General features: G+C 34.1%; 1 protein-coding gene across 6 annotated transcripts in view; it reads left to right on the top strand.

The window, feature by feature from the left end:
* The window catches only part of STRN3 (striatin 3), a 96,502-nt gene that overhangs the window by 62,284 nt on the left and 16,989 nt on the right, over positions 1-17,229 (top strand). For 3 of the 6 annotated variants that reach the window (XM_072622515.1, XM_072622509.1, XM_072622513.1), the window contains exons 8-9: positions 2,653-2,763; positions 15,094-15,234. The exons of 1 other annotated variant lie outside the window; for it this stretch is intronic. In XM_072622515.1, the coding sequence (XP_072478616.1) occupies positions 2,653-2,763; positions 15,094-15,234 (252 nt within the window). The remainder of the gene's footprint in view (positions 1-2,652; positions 2,764-15,093; positions 15,235-17,229) is intronic. 2 more of the 6 variants (XM_072622512.1, XM_072622510.1) reach the window with 2 other exon arrangements.

The following is a 17,229-nucleotide window of genomic DNA, read 5'->3' as shown; positions in this document are numbered from 1 at the left end:
GTTTTTTCCCATGTAAATATGTAACCCTGCAAATCCCTGCTGTTGCATCTCTGATTTTTATTATTGCTTTATAGGGACTACAATTTTAAGTGCTTTATTTTTCCTCCTTCCCAACCTACTAAAACATCTTTTAAGCTGATTGATGAAACAACATTGTTCTAAAATCTAAATTGGTACCTGGATGTATATATTAAATATAATAGAGGATAGTCTGAAATTTTTCATGCTTCAGGAAAACAAAATAATGATAGATTTAGGCCATGTCTAAAAAGTCTTTGATATTTACTCTACTTTGGCAGTCAGAAATGCCCATATTAAAATTCCATGTGTTTAGTTGCGTTGAGCTGTCATGGGTGTAACTTTTGTGCACATTCCATAATCATGTTCGCTTTAAAAAAAAAAAAAAGTAAAATGGCCTGAAGTGGTACAACCTCATTTCTTGATTTTTTTTCTTCCCCCTAGATTTTTTAAAAAAGGATTAACAGTGTAGAAGATTATGATGCCTCTTCCTTTGTGCTCTTATCTATTTCTTATAAGCAATATCAATCAGCAGTTACTTACCAGGCAAGTTTCAGGATGTTGTCTGTGCACATATGCATTCACCAACATGTTCCTTATATTGCAATAAGTTTAACTTTGAATTTTTGAGAAAGTAGGTTATTTTGCAAATGATGTTTATTTTTCCCCTTCAGCTTATTCTTATATATTGCCTTTTGCTTTTTCACTCCCTTTTGCTGCTTTAGTTTGAGCTACTCACAGCTTTTTTTCTTTCTGCAAAGACTCTATCTTAATTGGTCAAATGTCTCATTAATTTTTTCTATCTTATATAATTTCTGATAAATATTATGCCACTTCTGTTGAAACAACCCCCTTTTGGTTTCTATTGCTGATTTTTTTTTTTTAATGTGATTATCCAAACCATTGTTTGGTCTTATCCTACTGTCACACTGCTTTTAAATAACTTCTTTTTTAGATAGGAATCTTTAGCTTTGTTAAAGCTGATTGGATTCTTTGTAGCGCATTCATCAAGAAACTTCATGTGAGATAGCCTGTCAATTCAGTTTTTGTTTTGGGTTAGTCATGTTAATATACTTGATACCTTTGGCATATGTTGTAAGAGAATTTCACTTATTCAGGATACATTTGAGGCAGCATTGTAACCCATATACATAGAATTAACTCAGATACTGTGTCCACAAGAAGAAAAATGGCTTTAAAAATGCTCAATTCAAGTTTATTTTTCAAATTTTTAGGTTTGTATTCCCTACAAATCAAATACTCTAAGGTAGTCTTTTTAAAGTATCAGTTTAAAGGTTGCATCTCAAATAAGAAAACTGGGTGTTCTGTATGTGGATCTTAATTGTCCAAAGTACTTTTTTGTCCTTTTTATCTAGAATAACTGAAATGAAATCATTAAGCAAATATAAACTTACAACTTTTTAATAACTTTGAAGGGAAACCTTCATAAATACACTGTTTAAAAAATTCTGTTGTATATTTTATTGCTTGAATTTTCAAAATTTAATAAGTACTTGTTCCCTAAAAGTTATCCAACTTTTCAGTCCTATAATGTATTTTGATATAATTTGGTTTTCTTTTTTTGCTACAGGCTATAATGATATAAACTCACAACTATGATTCCATTGCAGGATATTTTGTCAAACCTTGTATAACTGGGCTATTTAAAATCAACCAGCAGTCTTTCCCCCCTCCCGTTGCCCTTCTAATATCAGCAGTACTCTAGTTAATGTATAAACAGACTTACTCTTTTTCTTATCACTTCGCTCCCCCTAAAATGTTTCTTCCACATTTACTTAACAGTAACTTTTTTCCAGGCACAAGTTTTAGCTAATAAAAATATGGATTTGTGGATGGCCAATTAAAGGTGCTGAAATTTCGTCTCTAGTAAATGCACAGCAGTGTTTATTTTCACATCTCCCTGCATTTCACTGATCTCACCCCCCAAAAGTATGATCTAAAAATATTCAACAGTAGAATCTTAAGAGTTTTTTGCTAACTTTAGTAGTAGACCTATGGAAGAAGGTAATGAGATGTTGAACTATTTTGGGTTTGTGTGAATGTTTTTATATTATTTAAGAGGCTTTACTTTGGAACTGTATGTTTATTATATTGGCCATGATAACTTCATTTGTAGAGCTGCCTCTGCATGCAGAATAAGAGGGAGAGAGGGTGCATGATTACTTTCATCAACAAAATGGCACTGACATATACTTAGCTTGCACTTTCATGGTTAGTACGCATGAAATTCATTTATTTGCTTATGATGCTGGCTGAATAATTTTTTTATTAACAACTTTCTAAAGATGCAGTAATCTAATTTGGATAGTTTTATATTTTGTTTTTATTGGTGCTTCAACAGCAGCGGTATTCAGAAAATAACCATTCCTGAAGTTTGATTCATAAAATTAGTCAAATTTTAAATGTTAAAATATTTTAAAATTTGGAAAACTAACATAGGATTTCGTGCTTGAATTGTGAATAACAAGGCAAACACTGCACCTTTAAATATTTTGAATATAATCTAATAGTACATTTTGATGATGATTACATAAACCTATATAACAGTTGATTGCCAACAGCTTGCATTGCCAACTGCTGATTTTTTTTCTTTTAATAATATGCTGCATGTAGACAAAGATGACCTGTCCCCAACTGCTGAGGTTTGGGATGTAGACCAGGGACTAATAAGTAAACTGAAGGAACAGTACAAGAAGGAACGAAAGGGGAAGAAAGGGGTCAAGAGTAAGTGCAGATATTCTGACTATTTTAATGTCACTTTTCATATTAATATTGAGGAAAACATTTTTTAAGTTATGTTTTGGTTTTTTTTTGTGTGTGTGTATGTGTGTGTGTTTAACATTTACCATTTTTCATAATGGGGCAACCAACTTTAAACTTTGTCTGTTGTATGACATCTCAAGTTCATATGAACAAAATTTAATGTATCATTAGTGGAATGGAGAAACATTGAAAGCACATCCAATTGGACAGGGATAGAGACTAGAAACACTTGCTTTCCAAATCATAAACAGTGTAAGAGATTGGTCATGAAATTAAAGTGTTAGCAGTCAGTAAGAAAGGGAGAAAGGGAGAACCTGTTACTTAACTTCTGTTCCCTCTGTGCTTTCCCCTTGACCCTAACTGTTAATTTCCTTTGTTTCCTATAGATTTAGGAATATAGAAATATCAGGAGCAAAATGATACTTCCTGCTATTGCTTCTGCCTGACTTTAATTAAAAAAAAAACTATCATAGGTAATATCCCCAATATAAAACCTTAAGGGCTTACCAGATATGTACTTATGGGTTAGTCACTGATAAATTCAGTTGTGATGTTTATCATGAAAATTTTAACTCTGTTTATAAAATAAGGGGGAAATTGTCCTTAATCAGCTTTAAACTTAGAGGAAATAAATATTTTAACACTGTTTTTAGTGTCCTTTGACTCCTATTCTTAATGTGTTGTTCCTGATCGTTACAAAGGGAAAAATAAAATTAGGTGAGAAAAGGAACACAGTTTTTCATATTGACAGTTCTCATAACACACACATATTTGACTCAGATGGGTTAGCAAATGGTAGCTGTAATATTTCTAGAATGAGTTTCATTTTGTAAATGGTTAATTTTTTTTTTTTGGAGAGTAGGGATTAGCTGCTAGTAGCTTAATATTGAAATTTGACTTGGTGCCTTTTCCTTGCTATAGACTTAAGTTGTTGCTGTGTGCTAGCCTCAGTTATTGCATGTTGATTTGAAAACTTAAAAATTTAGAACTTCAACAATTCTAGAAGAAGTTTCAACCTTTATAGCAAAATGCTTATTTTATTTTAAAACAGTGCTGGGCTGGTGCTGTATTCAGGCTCTAACATCACTTATTTATAATTTGTGCATGATGAGTGTTTAAGCAGTTTTGCATGATGAGTTATTTTAATGAAATTACGATTAGTTTCGAGAGGCTAAGCTTTAAGAGATTTACCTTCTTTAATCTTTTGGCTTACATGTGGACATTTTAAGCTGAAACATCTGCTGCACTTGTTCTCAAAATGTAAAGTGATAATTTATCACATATCTTTCTAATCCCATTTAACTTGATACATACCTTATTATATATATAGACACCTGTGTTAAAATTTGGAAATTAAACATAAGCAAAAGAGTGGTTTTGACTTTAAATGCTTGTTTACTAGAACAATTTGCTAATAAGTCACATATAAAATTTAAATTTATTTTTCTATTGTCTTCTTGACTCTTCTTCCAATTTTCCTTTTTTACTTTCTCTTTGCTTCTTCTTACCTGTCATTGGACAAAAAAAGTAGGAGTTAAGTATTCCTACCCTATGTTAGCTTGATGATTTTTAGTCCAAGTTCTTTATCTTCATCCTCTCTTTTAGACTCTTTCAGAGTATGTTGGTGTATAACAGGCACAAAGTAAAATAAAGTTAGTAGATTAAACAATATACTTAGCTACTTTTTATATCTTAAAAAGAAGGAAAGTTTTAATGAACAGTGTCTTTTTTCTAGTCACCTGTTTGGAGTTTGCAAGATGTTTGACATTCTTAAATTCTTTATTATGAAGATACATTTTTGTCATATTGGCTATTAAACATGCCTGTGAAGTCTGTTTTTCTAAGAATAACCTTGATTATATTCCTTGATTATAGCGTATAGATTTTCAGTGGAGTTAAAATCAAGTGAGTTACTGTTTTAATAAATGATACACCTTTCAGATTTATGAAACATCTTTCAGATAACTTTATTAACATTCTGGGACCAAGTCACACTATCTAAAGTTATAGTTTAGTCTCATCTCCTTTATGGAATTTCTGTAACTGTGAATTAATTCTGCTTCTCAGTGTATCAGTCCATTTTTCAGTTAGTCACTCTATCCATGTAGAGTGGATGTTTTGTGGTCTGATTAGAATGCTTAGACTTCACAAGCTCATCTAGAATCCTTCTGACATTGGTTTTCATAAATGTTTGAATATTAAAAGTAAATTCATCAGTAAAGTTACCTTTTCCAAACTATTCCGTTCTTCATATTGTCTTTTTTGCTAAGGCAGTTTTTTTATTGAAGTGGAGAAGTGATCTCTCACATCCTTCAATTGAGTAATAATGTGTGTCCTGTTGGGAGGGCTTCCGTTTCTTTTCTGAGGCTTAGTTAGGCTGCCTTGCATCAATTGTTTTTTCAGTTCTTAGTGTTATTTTTCATTTTCACCTTCATTTTCTTTGTAGCTTCAGTGTGACAGATCCTGTTTACTTGTGTGGGCTTGAATGATCCTTAAAATTCTTGACTTTACCATTTTAACTGTCATTGAATTGTGCTCCTTAAAAGCTGCAGCTTGTGTTTCCTTAAGAAGCACAGGATTAAAAAAGAGAAAAATGAAACACATGCATAGCATTAAATTCAGCACTTAATGGATGGAGACTGAGCTAAAGATAGGGAAACCAGCTCGGTCTGATTTCATCTAGTCAAGATCAGATGCTATCTCAGAATTATTTCTTTGCCCCAAGTTATTAGCATGTCATGATAATTTATTCTAAGGCTTACAATTTCCCCAAAATTCTGTTTTAATTACACATGTGTTGAATTGTTTTGAATATTAGGCTTATGTAGCATTTTGAAAAGTCATCACTAAGGAAATTCCTCTAGACTTTCATATGCATTTGTCTAGCTAGTCTTGAATGGTCTGTAAGAATAACTATTAAAAGAAGGAACTCAAAATAGACCTGCTCTCACAGAGTTGTTTTTTGTTTTGCTTTTGTGGGACAGTTTATTCATTATTTTTATATTTCTCTTGATATGCCGCATCATAATCAAGATCTTATTTACTTGATCATCTATATTAACATACAATATTACCTAAGCCTGGATTGCTGGTGGGGAAATGGCACTTGGGAAATTAAAATTTTTTTCTTTATTCGTGACTGCTCTTAGCCCTAGTCCTCTTTTTTCAAAACCCAAAAATTACAGCAATTCTTGAAATTGTTAGTAATTATCCCCATGATGCATCTAGTGTTCCATCTTTAAGAATCTCCATTTTTTTTGTTCAGATAAGCTTTGAAAATTTTTCAGAAAAATTAGTAAAACTTCAATGCTGTGATTATTCTTTCTTCACTCTACCTCTTACTCCTTACCCTGAAATATTTGTTGATTTCCTGCTGTGTTAATGGCACTCTTTTCTCTTGACATTTTTGTAAACTGATAAAGATTTGGAGGAAGTTTGCCTTACCATGTGATAATTGTTAGTATAATACCAGTGCTCTTGATACCCTTTTCTTACTTGTCGTAAATATTCTTCCGTTGAGGGAGGAATGCTCACCCATATGAACCCCTTGAGGTTTGACATATCAGTGAAAAGACTTCTAAAGTAATGATTTAAATAAATTTAGTAGCAAGTTGTAAAGCCTAAGGCAAGGTTTCTTTAACTTGTTCAACTTGCAACCCCTTCAGGACTTCCTGAACTGTGGGGTCACAACTCACAGTTGAAGAAGTGGTGGTCTAAGGCCTGTTTCTTAAATATTAAAAACATTGATACTTTATAGAATGGGAACTTAAAGATCATAAAGTCCATTCTCCCTTCCAGCTCTACTCCTGTTTTACAGATGTGGATGCTGTCTAACCCAAAGAGGTTCAGTGACTTTGCCAAGATGACGCAGGTAGAACATGGTTGAGCCAGGATTTGAACCAAAATTCTGAGGCTGCACGGCTCATTCTTGCACCTGCGCCATGCTACTTTATATTTTTCTCTCTCAGTTTGCCTTCTTTCTCTTTTAACTTTGTCATCTTTTAGCTTTAAAGTTGTCCTGTTTTGCTAGAATGGAATATATATTTTGCTGGTTCTTTCTGCAGAGAGAAAACAACAATACCTGTAAAATATCCTGAAATTGTTTGCTAGTGTTCTAAATACTCTGAAAAAACTAGTTGATGAAGATAAAAAAAGCAGCCTAATAATTGTTTCACCATTCTGTGCCTTTTTTTTTTTTTAGCAAGTTTAATAAGCCATTTCTTTTAGTTTTACTATTCTGAGCTACCATAATAGTAGTTCATCTCTTTTCTCCTCCTTGGGCTGTTAAGTTTTTGTAGCTCTTAGTGTTGAACATATTTGACTGCAAAGAGATAGCAAAGAGGCATAGAGCATAGAGTGCTGTGGCTGGAGTTGGGGAAATTCCATTCATATGTGATCTTACTGGCTGAGTTACATTTAGTAAGTCATTTAACCTTTATTTGCCTCAGTTTCCTCATCTGTGAAATGGGGATAACAGCAGCTACCTCCCAGGGATATTGTGAGGATTAAATGAGATAATACTTGCAAGCCTTCCTTCGCACAATGCCTGGCCTGTGGTAGGTGCTTATTAATGCTTATTCCCTTCTCTTTTGCTCTTCCTCATTTAAATCCAGTTCATGTTCAAGTCAAGACGTTACACTCATGAGGTCATTGGTCCTCTTCAAGAGTGAAGAATGAACAACATAGGCATCATTTGTTAAAGATCACATGGTTGAGATTAAATCCTTATGGTCATTGAATATTTGAATGGACCTCAGAGGTCATCTAGTCTGATCCTCTTATTTTAAAACTGAGGTAAAGGAGGCCCATAGAGGCTAAATAAATTTGTTGAGAGTCGCATAGTAAGAGTGCTATAATTAAAACAGAGATTTTCCACTGCACTATATATTTCAGCATTTTAGACTAGCTTCTGTTTATACCTGTTGGACTTTGGGCAAAGCCATTGAGCATCTCTGGGCTTGTTGAAGCTGACAAATGTATATTTGTATCTTCTTCTTTGATAGGATTCGTTATTTCTAATTGAAATATGCTTATAAAGCAATTAGGGCATGCTGTGAAGGGAAAGTCTACCTTGCTTATTTAGTTCTCCCTTTTAGAGAAATAAAATAATTTTTTTCCTCTGTCTTCTTAGTTATAATCCTTTCTCAACTTGATCAGCTTCTTGTTCATTTCTTTATATATGGACAAAACATTTGCATATTTTCATGTTTTTATCCACTAGTACGTTTTTAGAGGTTTTTTCTTTGAATTTTCACATTTTTATTTTTTCCTAACTACATGTAAGTAATTTAACATTAGTTTTTCAAAATTTTGAGTTCCAAATTCTCCCCCCTCCTCTTCTCCCAGAGAAGGCAAGCAACTCCATATGGATTTTACATGTGCGGTCATGCAGAATGTTGAGAGTGAAAACACAGACAACAACAAAAGAAAGGTTGGAAGGAATGTGCTTCAGTCCTTTTTCTGGAGGCAGATTGCATCTTTCATCTTGGGTCCTTGGGGATTGTCTGAAATCATTGAGGAGGAGACACTGAGACACAGCTCTGCCTCACTTCATTTCAGGACATCCCCTTCCTGATGTCCTTGGTCCTCTTTGAGAACGAAGAGTAAACGACTGCTGATCATTCACGGTTGATCATTGTATGATATTGCTATTACTGTGTACAATGTTCTCATCATTCTGCTTTTGCTTCACTTGCTCAGTTGATACTTTTTCCAGATTTTTCCTAAAACCATCTTATTATTTCTCATAGCATAATAATATTCTGTCACAATTATGTACCACAACCTCAGCCATTCCCCAATTGATGGGCATCCCCTTTAGAGGTTTTTTTTTTTAAGCTCTTATATGATTACTAGAGCTTTGTAAAAGGAAACCTCTTTTTTTCTAAATTTCATTGTATCAATTCACCATCTTGTAATATTTACCCTGTATATTTTTTGACTGTCATCTTAATTTGTTGTGTACTTTCCAGTTAAGGTGGAAGTTGTCACGAGGAACTATTTGTGTTAGAGTGGATTGTTTTTAAAATCCCTTCTACTTCTCCCTCTCCCCCCCCCCCCTTCCTCTCCCCCTCCCTCTCTCCCTCCCTCTCCCTTTCTCCCTTTCTCCCTTTCCCCCTCCACACACATAATGTGTGTGTGGATACACAAATATATGTATTTACACATACACACACACACACACATATATATATATACACACACATACATACATACACACATACATATATATTTTATGCTTGCAAATTATTATAAACCAGAATACTCGGGGTGGCAGCTTTTCTTTTCTCCTGTATTGGACCTTCATCTGTTCAGGGTGTGCCTTCTGAGGCAGTATCTTGACCAATGCAGATCAACATCTCTGCAGCTTAGAATGTTAAGGACTTGCTGGGGGCAGCGGGGATGGGGCACCGAGAAGTCACATGACTTGCCCTGGCTCCTCCAGAATGTTTCAGAAGTGGAACTTGAACCCAAGGCTTTTTGACTTCTTTACCAGCTCTCTGTTCACTGAACCAAGTGCCAAGCTCCTGAATGCAGCTGTCACAGATTAAAATATAATTGGGAAATGCTCAACAAAATATATCAAAGTAAAACACAATATTGATGATGTGAAGCTGTGGTCGTCTAAGGCCCTGTACGGCCTACAAGGGTCTGTTTCTGTTTGGTTTAACACCACTGCCCTGGGCCACTGCTGCCTCTTACTTTAGTCTTTATTTTTTATTTAAAGGAGAAAAGTTGTTAATCAGTTTATAATCTTTACAAGGGAAGTTAATATTATATCTGTAATTTTGGTATTCTATAAAAACGAGCAGTAGTTAAATTCTGTTGGAATTTTTTCAATAGGCACGTATATATAAATATATATATATATATATATATATATATATATATGTACTGGGACAACTAGGTGGCATTGTGGATGTAGAGTAACGTGCCTGGAGCCAGGAAGACCTGAGCTCAAATCTGACCTCAGACACAAACATTGAGACCCTGGGCATGTTACTTAACCCTGTTTGCTTCACTTTCCTTATCTATAAAATAAGCTAGAGGAGGAAATTGTAAAGCACTCCAATACCTTACCAAGAAGACCCTAAATGGGGTCACCAAGTCAGATGTGACGCAAATAGCAGAACAAGAACAGCGTGTGTGTGTGTGTATGTATGCATGTATGCGTATATATTCATGCACATGCAGAGCATGTATGTACATATTTCTGTATTTGTAATGTAACCTCCATGCTAAAACAACTTTTTTTGATAGTTATGGGGGGAAATGTTACCCATGAATATTGAGTAGACCTCAATATTCCTGTGAGGAAGGTTTTCTGATGCTGATTTTTATGAGGGAGAAGCTTTATATTATTTATTCTGTTATTTCTCTGATATAAAATTTTGGAGTAGTAAGATCGAGTCTTCCTTGTGTTCTTTGTGACAAAACTGAGGGGCCACAGAAGAAGGCTAAGTGATCTGCAGAGGTCGTACGAATAGTATGTGCAAGAGCTTTCTTTTGCCTCCAAGTCCTGTGTGCACTTTTTACTGCACGAAAATGCCTCTGTCACATTTTATTTTTAAACATTACATGGGTTTTTTGCTATTTAGTTCAACCCAGTTACCCTTTTTAATTTTTAAAAAAAGCATCCTAATTTTGCGGTGTGGGTTTTTTCTTATAAAGAAAATTTTTATATAAAATTGTATATAAAATAAGTAATTTATATAAAATTACTTATAAAGTAAATTTTTTAGAAGAAATATGTATTTTATTAAGAATTATCTTTAATGGTAGCTTATTTACTTTATGTTAATATATCTCTTGTGTTAATATATCCTAGGCAGAAATGTGATTACTTCAGTGTGATTATAATCTTTAGAAAATATAGTGGTTTAATTATCCTACCAATATTTTGATTTATTTATGCCAGAAGGAGGAAATGCATAGCAAATTAGAAATTTATATCTTGGGGGAGGGGAATTAGATTTTCCTTTGTTTATGCTTGCCCCAAAAGGCTAATTTTGTACCCAGCTCCTGCTGATTTTGAGTTTGGCTTTGATATAAAAGATTAAACAACAAGGAACATAAATGCTCAAGAAATAATCTCTGAAAATTGAACCAAGTTTCACAAGTCCAGTGTAGAGCTTCTAGCTGTCTCACTTGTGGTGATGATATATAGGGAAAGATATTCTTGTAAATAACCAGTATGTATGTGGTCATGGACAAGTGATTGAACTAAAGAAATGTAATAATCTGCTCTTTGGTTTGCATTTTGTCTAGATATCTGCCTCTGTCTTGTCTGGTGCATTTTCTGAGTTATCTGGTTATTAAGTCTGGTCTGGAAGGTTATGATTAAAATAATTAAATTAAAAAGATTTGTTTGTTCAGTCTGAGGAATAAAAATTTTCTATATAGATTACAGTAGAACCTGAGAATTGAGAAATAAGTTGAAATGATGATGAATGAATGAGTCATTTTTTTACGTATATTTAGGTATTTATTTCTATCATCAGTTCATCTCTAAGGAAGGCACATGTGACAATGTGACTGAGATTTTAAAAAGTTTTGTGTTAAACTTTAATGCTTTAGTATTACTGATGCCATTGTAACTTAAATCTTTACTTTGGACGCTTAAACTAGCTACTGGGGGGGAAAGTTGCTGCTAAAAAATAGTAAGGATTGAAGAACTGTTTATACTTATACCCCCACCTAATATTAATTGTTTGGTTCAGCAAAAATAGAATTTTTATGAAATAGTGTAGAAGGGGCAGTTAGTTGCTTGGCAACAATATATGTAAGATAAGTCCCTTAGCAATTTATAATTCAAGATTATAATTTAAGATTGATCTTTAAAGAAACTTGAGAAGGACTGTGTACAGAAGGTGCAGATTTGAATATAGAGACTTGACATTACATTGTCAGAGGGGGCTTCTTCAATTTATAACAATACAAGAAAAGTGGAAAAGTGATGTGATGTCTTAAAAGGGATATAGGGATGGGAAGAAGGCTAACTTTCTCCCTGACGTCTATAGATACTGTTAGAGATAACTCTTAAAATGAGCTTTCAGATTTCTATGATCTTTTCTCCTCCCCCACAAAAACATCCAAAACTATTGTCTCCCCATTGTGAGAATGTACAATCTATATCCCTAGAGGAAAAGAACAGTTGAAAAATACTGAGACACTATCAGAGTATGTGAAAAAGGGAAGAGCAATTGATTAGAGTTGGAGCCTGTCTGGTTCAGTGTTTATGTCACTGTTAACTTCAAAAGGCAAGTCCAGGAACAGATTTTTTTTTAATATGGAAGAGGTTTGGGTTTTTTCAGCAATGGTTGAAAATCACTATTAGGTGATACAGAGTCAAGAACACTGTTTTACTTGGGCTTTTCATTTTACCTGCAGAAAATATTAATTATGCAAACACACCTCCAAAAATATGAATGTCTTTAAGTGCAGACATCTAGTTACAATGTTGTTCATCCCCATCTCACCCTGACACCACTGTGGTCAGAACAGAATCTACGGTTGCAGATTTTTTTTTTCTAGTACAACTAGCATGGGGTAGTTGAAAAATGGTTCTTAGGACTGGGAGTTAGCAGTCTTATAGTTGAGGTCCTGCCCTCACACACTAGGTTGTGATATTGGAAAAATTGCCCTTTCTAGGCTTGTTTCCTTGCTTCTGAAAATGATAGTATCTGTTCTCCCTCAGATGACTCTTTGGAAAAGTACTTTGGGAAGGGGGAGGGAGAGAGACAGACAGACAGACAGAGAGGAGTGTTAACAAATTCTTCTCTTTAGCTCTTTATGTAACTGTCTGAGCAAGTAGTAATATTCAACCAATCTTCCAGCATAAGGAAAATAAGTGTTTTTGTCAGGTTGTCTCCTCAGTAGGTCAGTGTATAATATGTTTATATAAACTTAATCTTGTTTCTTGCCTTGTTCTCCTTTTTCCTAAAGGTATTGCTACCTTCCTTTAATCATCGTTATCTCCCATAGGGCACTAGAGTGGCTTCTGCTTCTTTCTTGGAACCATTCTCATGGGCTGTTTCCCTAACCTTGTTAATTTCAGTAAATTTTTTTTTTAAACAAAAGAAAGCCTTTTTATTCTCTGTGAAGTTCATTGAGAGCTGATTTGACTTAGAATCCTAAAATGGGTCTAAGTTAATAAAGTAATGTTTCTTGCCTCAGGAGATAGACATACACATGAAATAATTAAAGCAGGCACGTGTATGTTTCTTATATTGCATGTTCCATGTATGCTAATATAAAAAGGTATTATAGAGGACTTGAGTGGGCCATGGAGAATGGATAAAAACTTACACAAATAGGATAGAAGGGAGAGTTTGATGATTTAGGGGCTTTGGAAAGGATGAGTTATCTTTCTGGAATCATCCTTAGGCAAGGAAATAAAAATGAATATATTCTGTGTGAGCAAAGAGTAAGAGGATTTTTGTTCTAGAGTAGAGGGTATTAAGGTCAATTACGTTTTATAGAGCTAAGTCGTCAAGTATATTGAGAGTTTAAATCAGAGGTTCTTAACCTTTGTTATGCCATGGATTCCTTTGGCAGTCTGGTCAAGCATATAGATCTTATCAAAGAAGATCAATTATATTTAAGAGTTATTAAAACATTTAAAAAAATAAGTTCATAAACTTCAAATGAAGTTTATTTAGTGTAAGAATTTTATACTTATTCCATTGGGCAATAGGCATCATGTTGGTTTTTGAGAAGATGAGTGGCAAGATAAAAAGTGCTCTCTGAGGAGAGGGAAAGCTTTGGAATTTGAGATTAGAGCAGGAAGATTAGGCAACTATGGTAGTAATTAATGAGCAACATGTTAACTTGTATTGGGGGCTTTGGCAATGGAGATGGAGAAGGGAGGGAGATTCTTTGGACTAAAGAGTTTACAGGACAGTGGTGACTGATACTTAAGGGCTAAAGAAGAGGAATAGAGATGGCCCATAGGTTTCAAGCCTACTAACTGGAAAGTGTTTGGTACTGTTAATAGAAATTAGTAAATGGGAGAAGAGCTTTGGTGAGATAGGGAAGAGGGATTGAGTTTGGTCACTTTAAATTTGAGAAGATTTTAGGACATTGAAATGAAAACATTTTGTAGGCAGGTTTTATTTCATTATACCCATTGAAATTTTAGTAAGGAAAAACTGTAGCAGTTTAATTCAGTCACTGTTTATCTAAGTACTTAGTATCCACAGTTCACAGCATGCTAGGCACCAGGGCTACAAAAATAACACTGTGAAAATTCTCATCCTTCAAAACCTTAAAATCTAGGTTTATTGAGTAGTGAAATAAAAGTACATAAGTATAGTACAAGCGTGAATAAGCGCACGGGAAAACTTCAGGTAAAATCCTCTGTTGGGGAGGAGATGAATGCTTGGGGAACACTTTCCAGCAAACTTCCACCCAAGGTGACGATTACGTTTAGTCAGCTTGGAAATTTCAAGTAAGTTTGCTTAAAGCCTCTAAGATATTTTGTTGTTCTTTCCATAAAAAGTGTTAAACACGATTCCCTTTTCTGATATGCTTTAAAAACGTCAATCTTTGGACAGACCCATTTAGTTGAAAGCAAAGAGGAATAAGGCAAAAACTGTTTTAGGTGGTCGGCCTTGGAGAGTGGGGGAGGGAGGGAAGTAGCTAAAATTATCTAGGTAAAAGCTTTAGAGTTCTCCCTAAATATCTAGAATTGTATAGTCTCAGTGATATACAAAGGACTCGTGGATAAACTGTCTCATACACACACACACACACACACACACACACACACACATACATACACACACAGAGAAGTCTTTAGTGGGAAGGAATTAGAATAATATTAGCAGTAGTTTAATTTGGCTTAATTTTGTGGGATGAAGGGAAACATCAGGGAAAGTTAATTGTTTGTTGCACCCACATTACCAATCATGCCTAATTTTTCTTTTTTTTTTTTTAGTTACTTTTTTAAAATGTTAATTTTAAGTTGAAAAAAATCTGTGTTTGATTACATATATTTTCAAGTTGTGTACATCATTTTATTTTATGGGAAGTTGTCATCTGTCTTCTGTGCCCATGGGCGTAATGGAGTGGGGGGGTTTGATGGGTGATGGGAATTACACTCTGGATAATTGTTTTTAAATTATGCTTAAATGGTATAGAAATTTTATAGTACTTGGTACTAGTATTTACAAATGGACCTCTCTTAATAAATTAGTTTGTTGTGTTTCATTGGTAAACAGGTGATAAAGATTTCTAGCAAGTTAAGCAGTAGCCACCAAATGAATCTCTGCTGCTGCCATTAATTTACAGGGGTCAACAGGACAAAACTTCACGACATGATAGCTGATCTGGGAGATGATGAGCTACCCCACATCCCTTCAGGAATCATTAATCAGTCTAGGTCACCCTCAACTAGAATGACTGATCACGAAGGTGCAAGAGCAGAGGAAGGTACAAAAATTTAGCTGCCATGTTTATTTATATTACTGAAGATTTTCATTCCAAAGTATATGGCTCCTTTTTCCTCTCACTTGCTGCTGTTTGAGTTGCTAATAGCAAGTCTTCAGTGTGATCTTCAGAGAGACTTTGGACAGACCCTTGATAATACAACTAAATATACTTTGTGGCATCTTAGTTTCTTACTTTAAATCAGCAAATTATTTCCCATTTTATGTCATGGAAGCACTGCTTCCTATATGGTTTCTTTGTAAGTTCTTTCTCAAGGTGTCTTTCAGAAGCCTAATTTTAGCTTATTGTACATACAAGCAATTATAAATTATAGTAATTTCTTTAAAGACAAAATATATTAAAAACTATGTACTTCGAGAAGGAAAGTTTAGTCCTTGGTTTTGTACTGTCTTGTGTATATAAATATGTGTGCACATTTTTGTGTGTTTGTGTACACATACAAAATCCCTAATTTATCATTTTAGGAAAAAGTATATAAATTCAGTGCTTTATTTTGACACTATACCTGATCCTTTTAGTATTAGACCTTTATCATATAAAGGTAGCTTCTAGAATGAAGTACAAATTTCACATCTCTTATGAGAGTTTTTGATGTTAAAATTTAAACCAAAATTTAATAGATTCTCTGTATGCTGACAGTTGATTTTTGTGGTGCCGTAGTTAATAAAGTATTTGCAGTTAACCAGTTTCTAAATAAAAATGTTTTACTTTTGTGCCCTTTCCTTATGATATAGTATTTTATTAATTTTATTAATAATTTGTGAATATTAGGTAATGTGTATTTCTTTTTCTCAAACAGTAGCACCTACAGTAATAATTACATTTTTAAATGTAGGTAAGAAAGGGGAAGAAAATAATGACTAGCAGGAGGAAGGAAAGCTAGAAAGAAAACAACATACAATTAAACTATTTTGTGTTGTTTATTCATTTTTATTTGGACATTTTGAATTTCAAATATTTAAATGCTACTTTATGAATAAAAAAATGTAATACTTCTTCATTCATAGGATAGGGCAGCTAGGTGGTTCAGTAGATAGAGTGCCAGACCTGGAGTCAGGAAGACCTGAGTTCAAATGTGGCCTCAGATACTTCCTAGTTGTGTGACCCTGAGCAAGTCACTTAACCATGTTTTCCTCTGTTTCCTCATCTGCAAAATGAACTAGGGAAGGAAATGACAGACCACTCCAATCTTTGCCAAGAAAACTCCAAATGGGGTCAAGAAGAGTTATACACAACTGAAAGCAACAATAAAAATTAATAGAATTGAAAGGCTTCTGGGTAAATACGCTCTGTTGCTTAAGACCTCCCTCACCCCACACTCAGAAGAACCTTGCTTATAAGAATTTTCTGCAGATTACAGTTTACTTTAATGTATTTTGATCTTAGAATAGACATTGTTCTGCTAAGCCAGTGGCCTACAGGGGGAAAAAAATCAAGTGTATCCTACGTAATTAAAAAGCAATTAAACTTTTTGTTGAGAAAAATACAAAAATTTATACACATGGGTTTTTTATTTAAGAGTAAACAACATGGCATTTTTCAAAACATATAACAAATGATAATAAGTATTATGCCCTGTTAAGGAAAGGAAAAAAGTGGAAGGTGAGGTGCTAGAAAAAGAAAGAACAAAGGTACAGAGTCAAAAAAACTAGAACAAAACAAAGGCAGAGTATTTCTTTGGACTTCTTTGGGTAGTAGGTTGGGGATATGTGAGAAATTAAATTCTTTTATATTTTAAAAGCATTTCCAGAATTATCTCACTTCCTCATGAAAATTCTCCTACTTTGCATAACAGTCAGATATCATTTCTCATAGAAAAGGGTTTACTTGCATGGAAGAATGCTGCCTAATTTGAGGCTTTTTAGAATATTGCTGCCAAGACTTCAAATTACCTTGTGTTTGTGTTTCTTACCCCCTTTGTGAAAGGTTTTTCCTCCTGATATAAGCATCTTCAGGAAGAAGATAATAGATGCACAG

The sequence above is a fragment of the Notamacropus eugenii genome, chromosome 7, assembly GCF_028372415.1.
Source record: "Notamacropus eugenii isolate mMacEug1 chromosome 7, mMacEug1.pri_v2, whole genome shotgun sequence".
Taxonomy (NCBI): domain Eukaryota; kingdom Metazoa; phylum Chordata; class Mammalia; order Diprotodontia; family Macropodidae; genus Notamacropus; species Notamacropus eugenii.
Note: the sequence above shows the minus strand (reverse complement) of the source record. Positions and strands in the feature narration are given on the sequence as shown.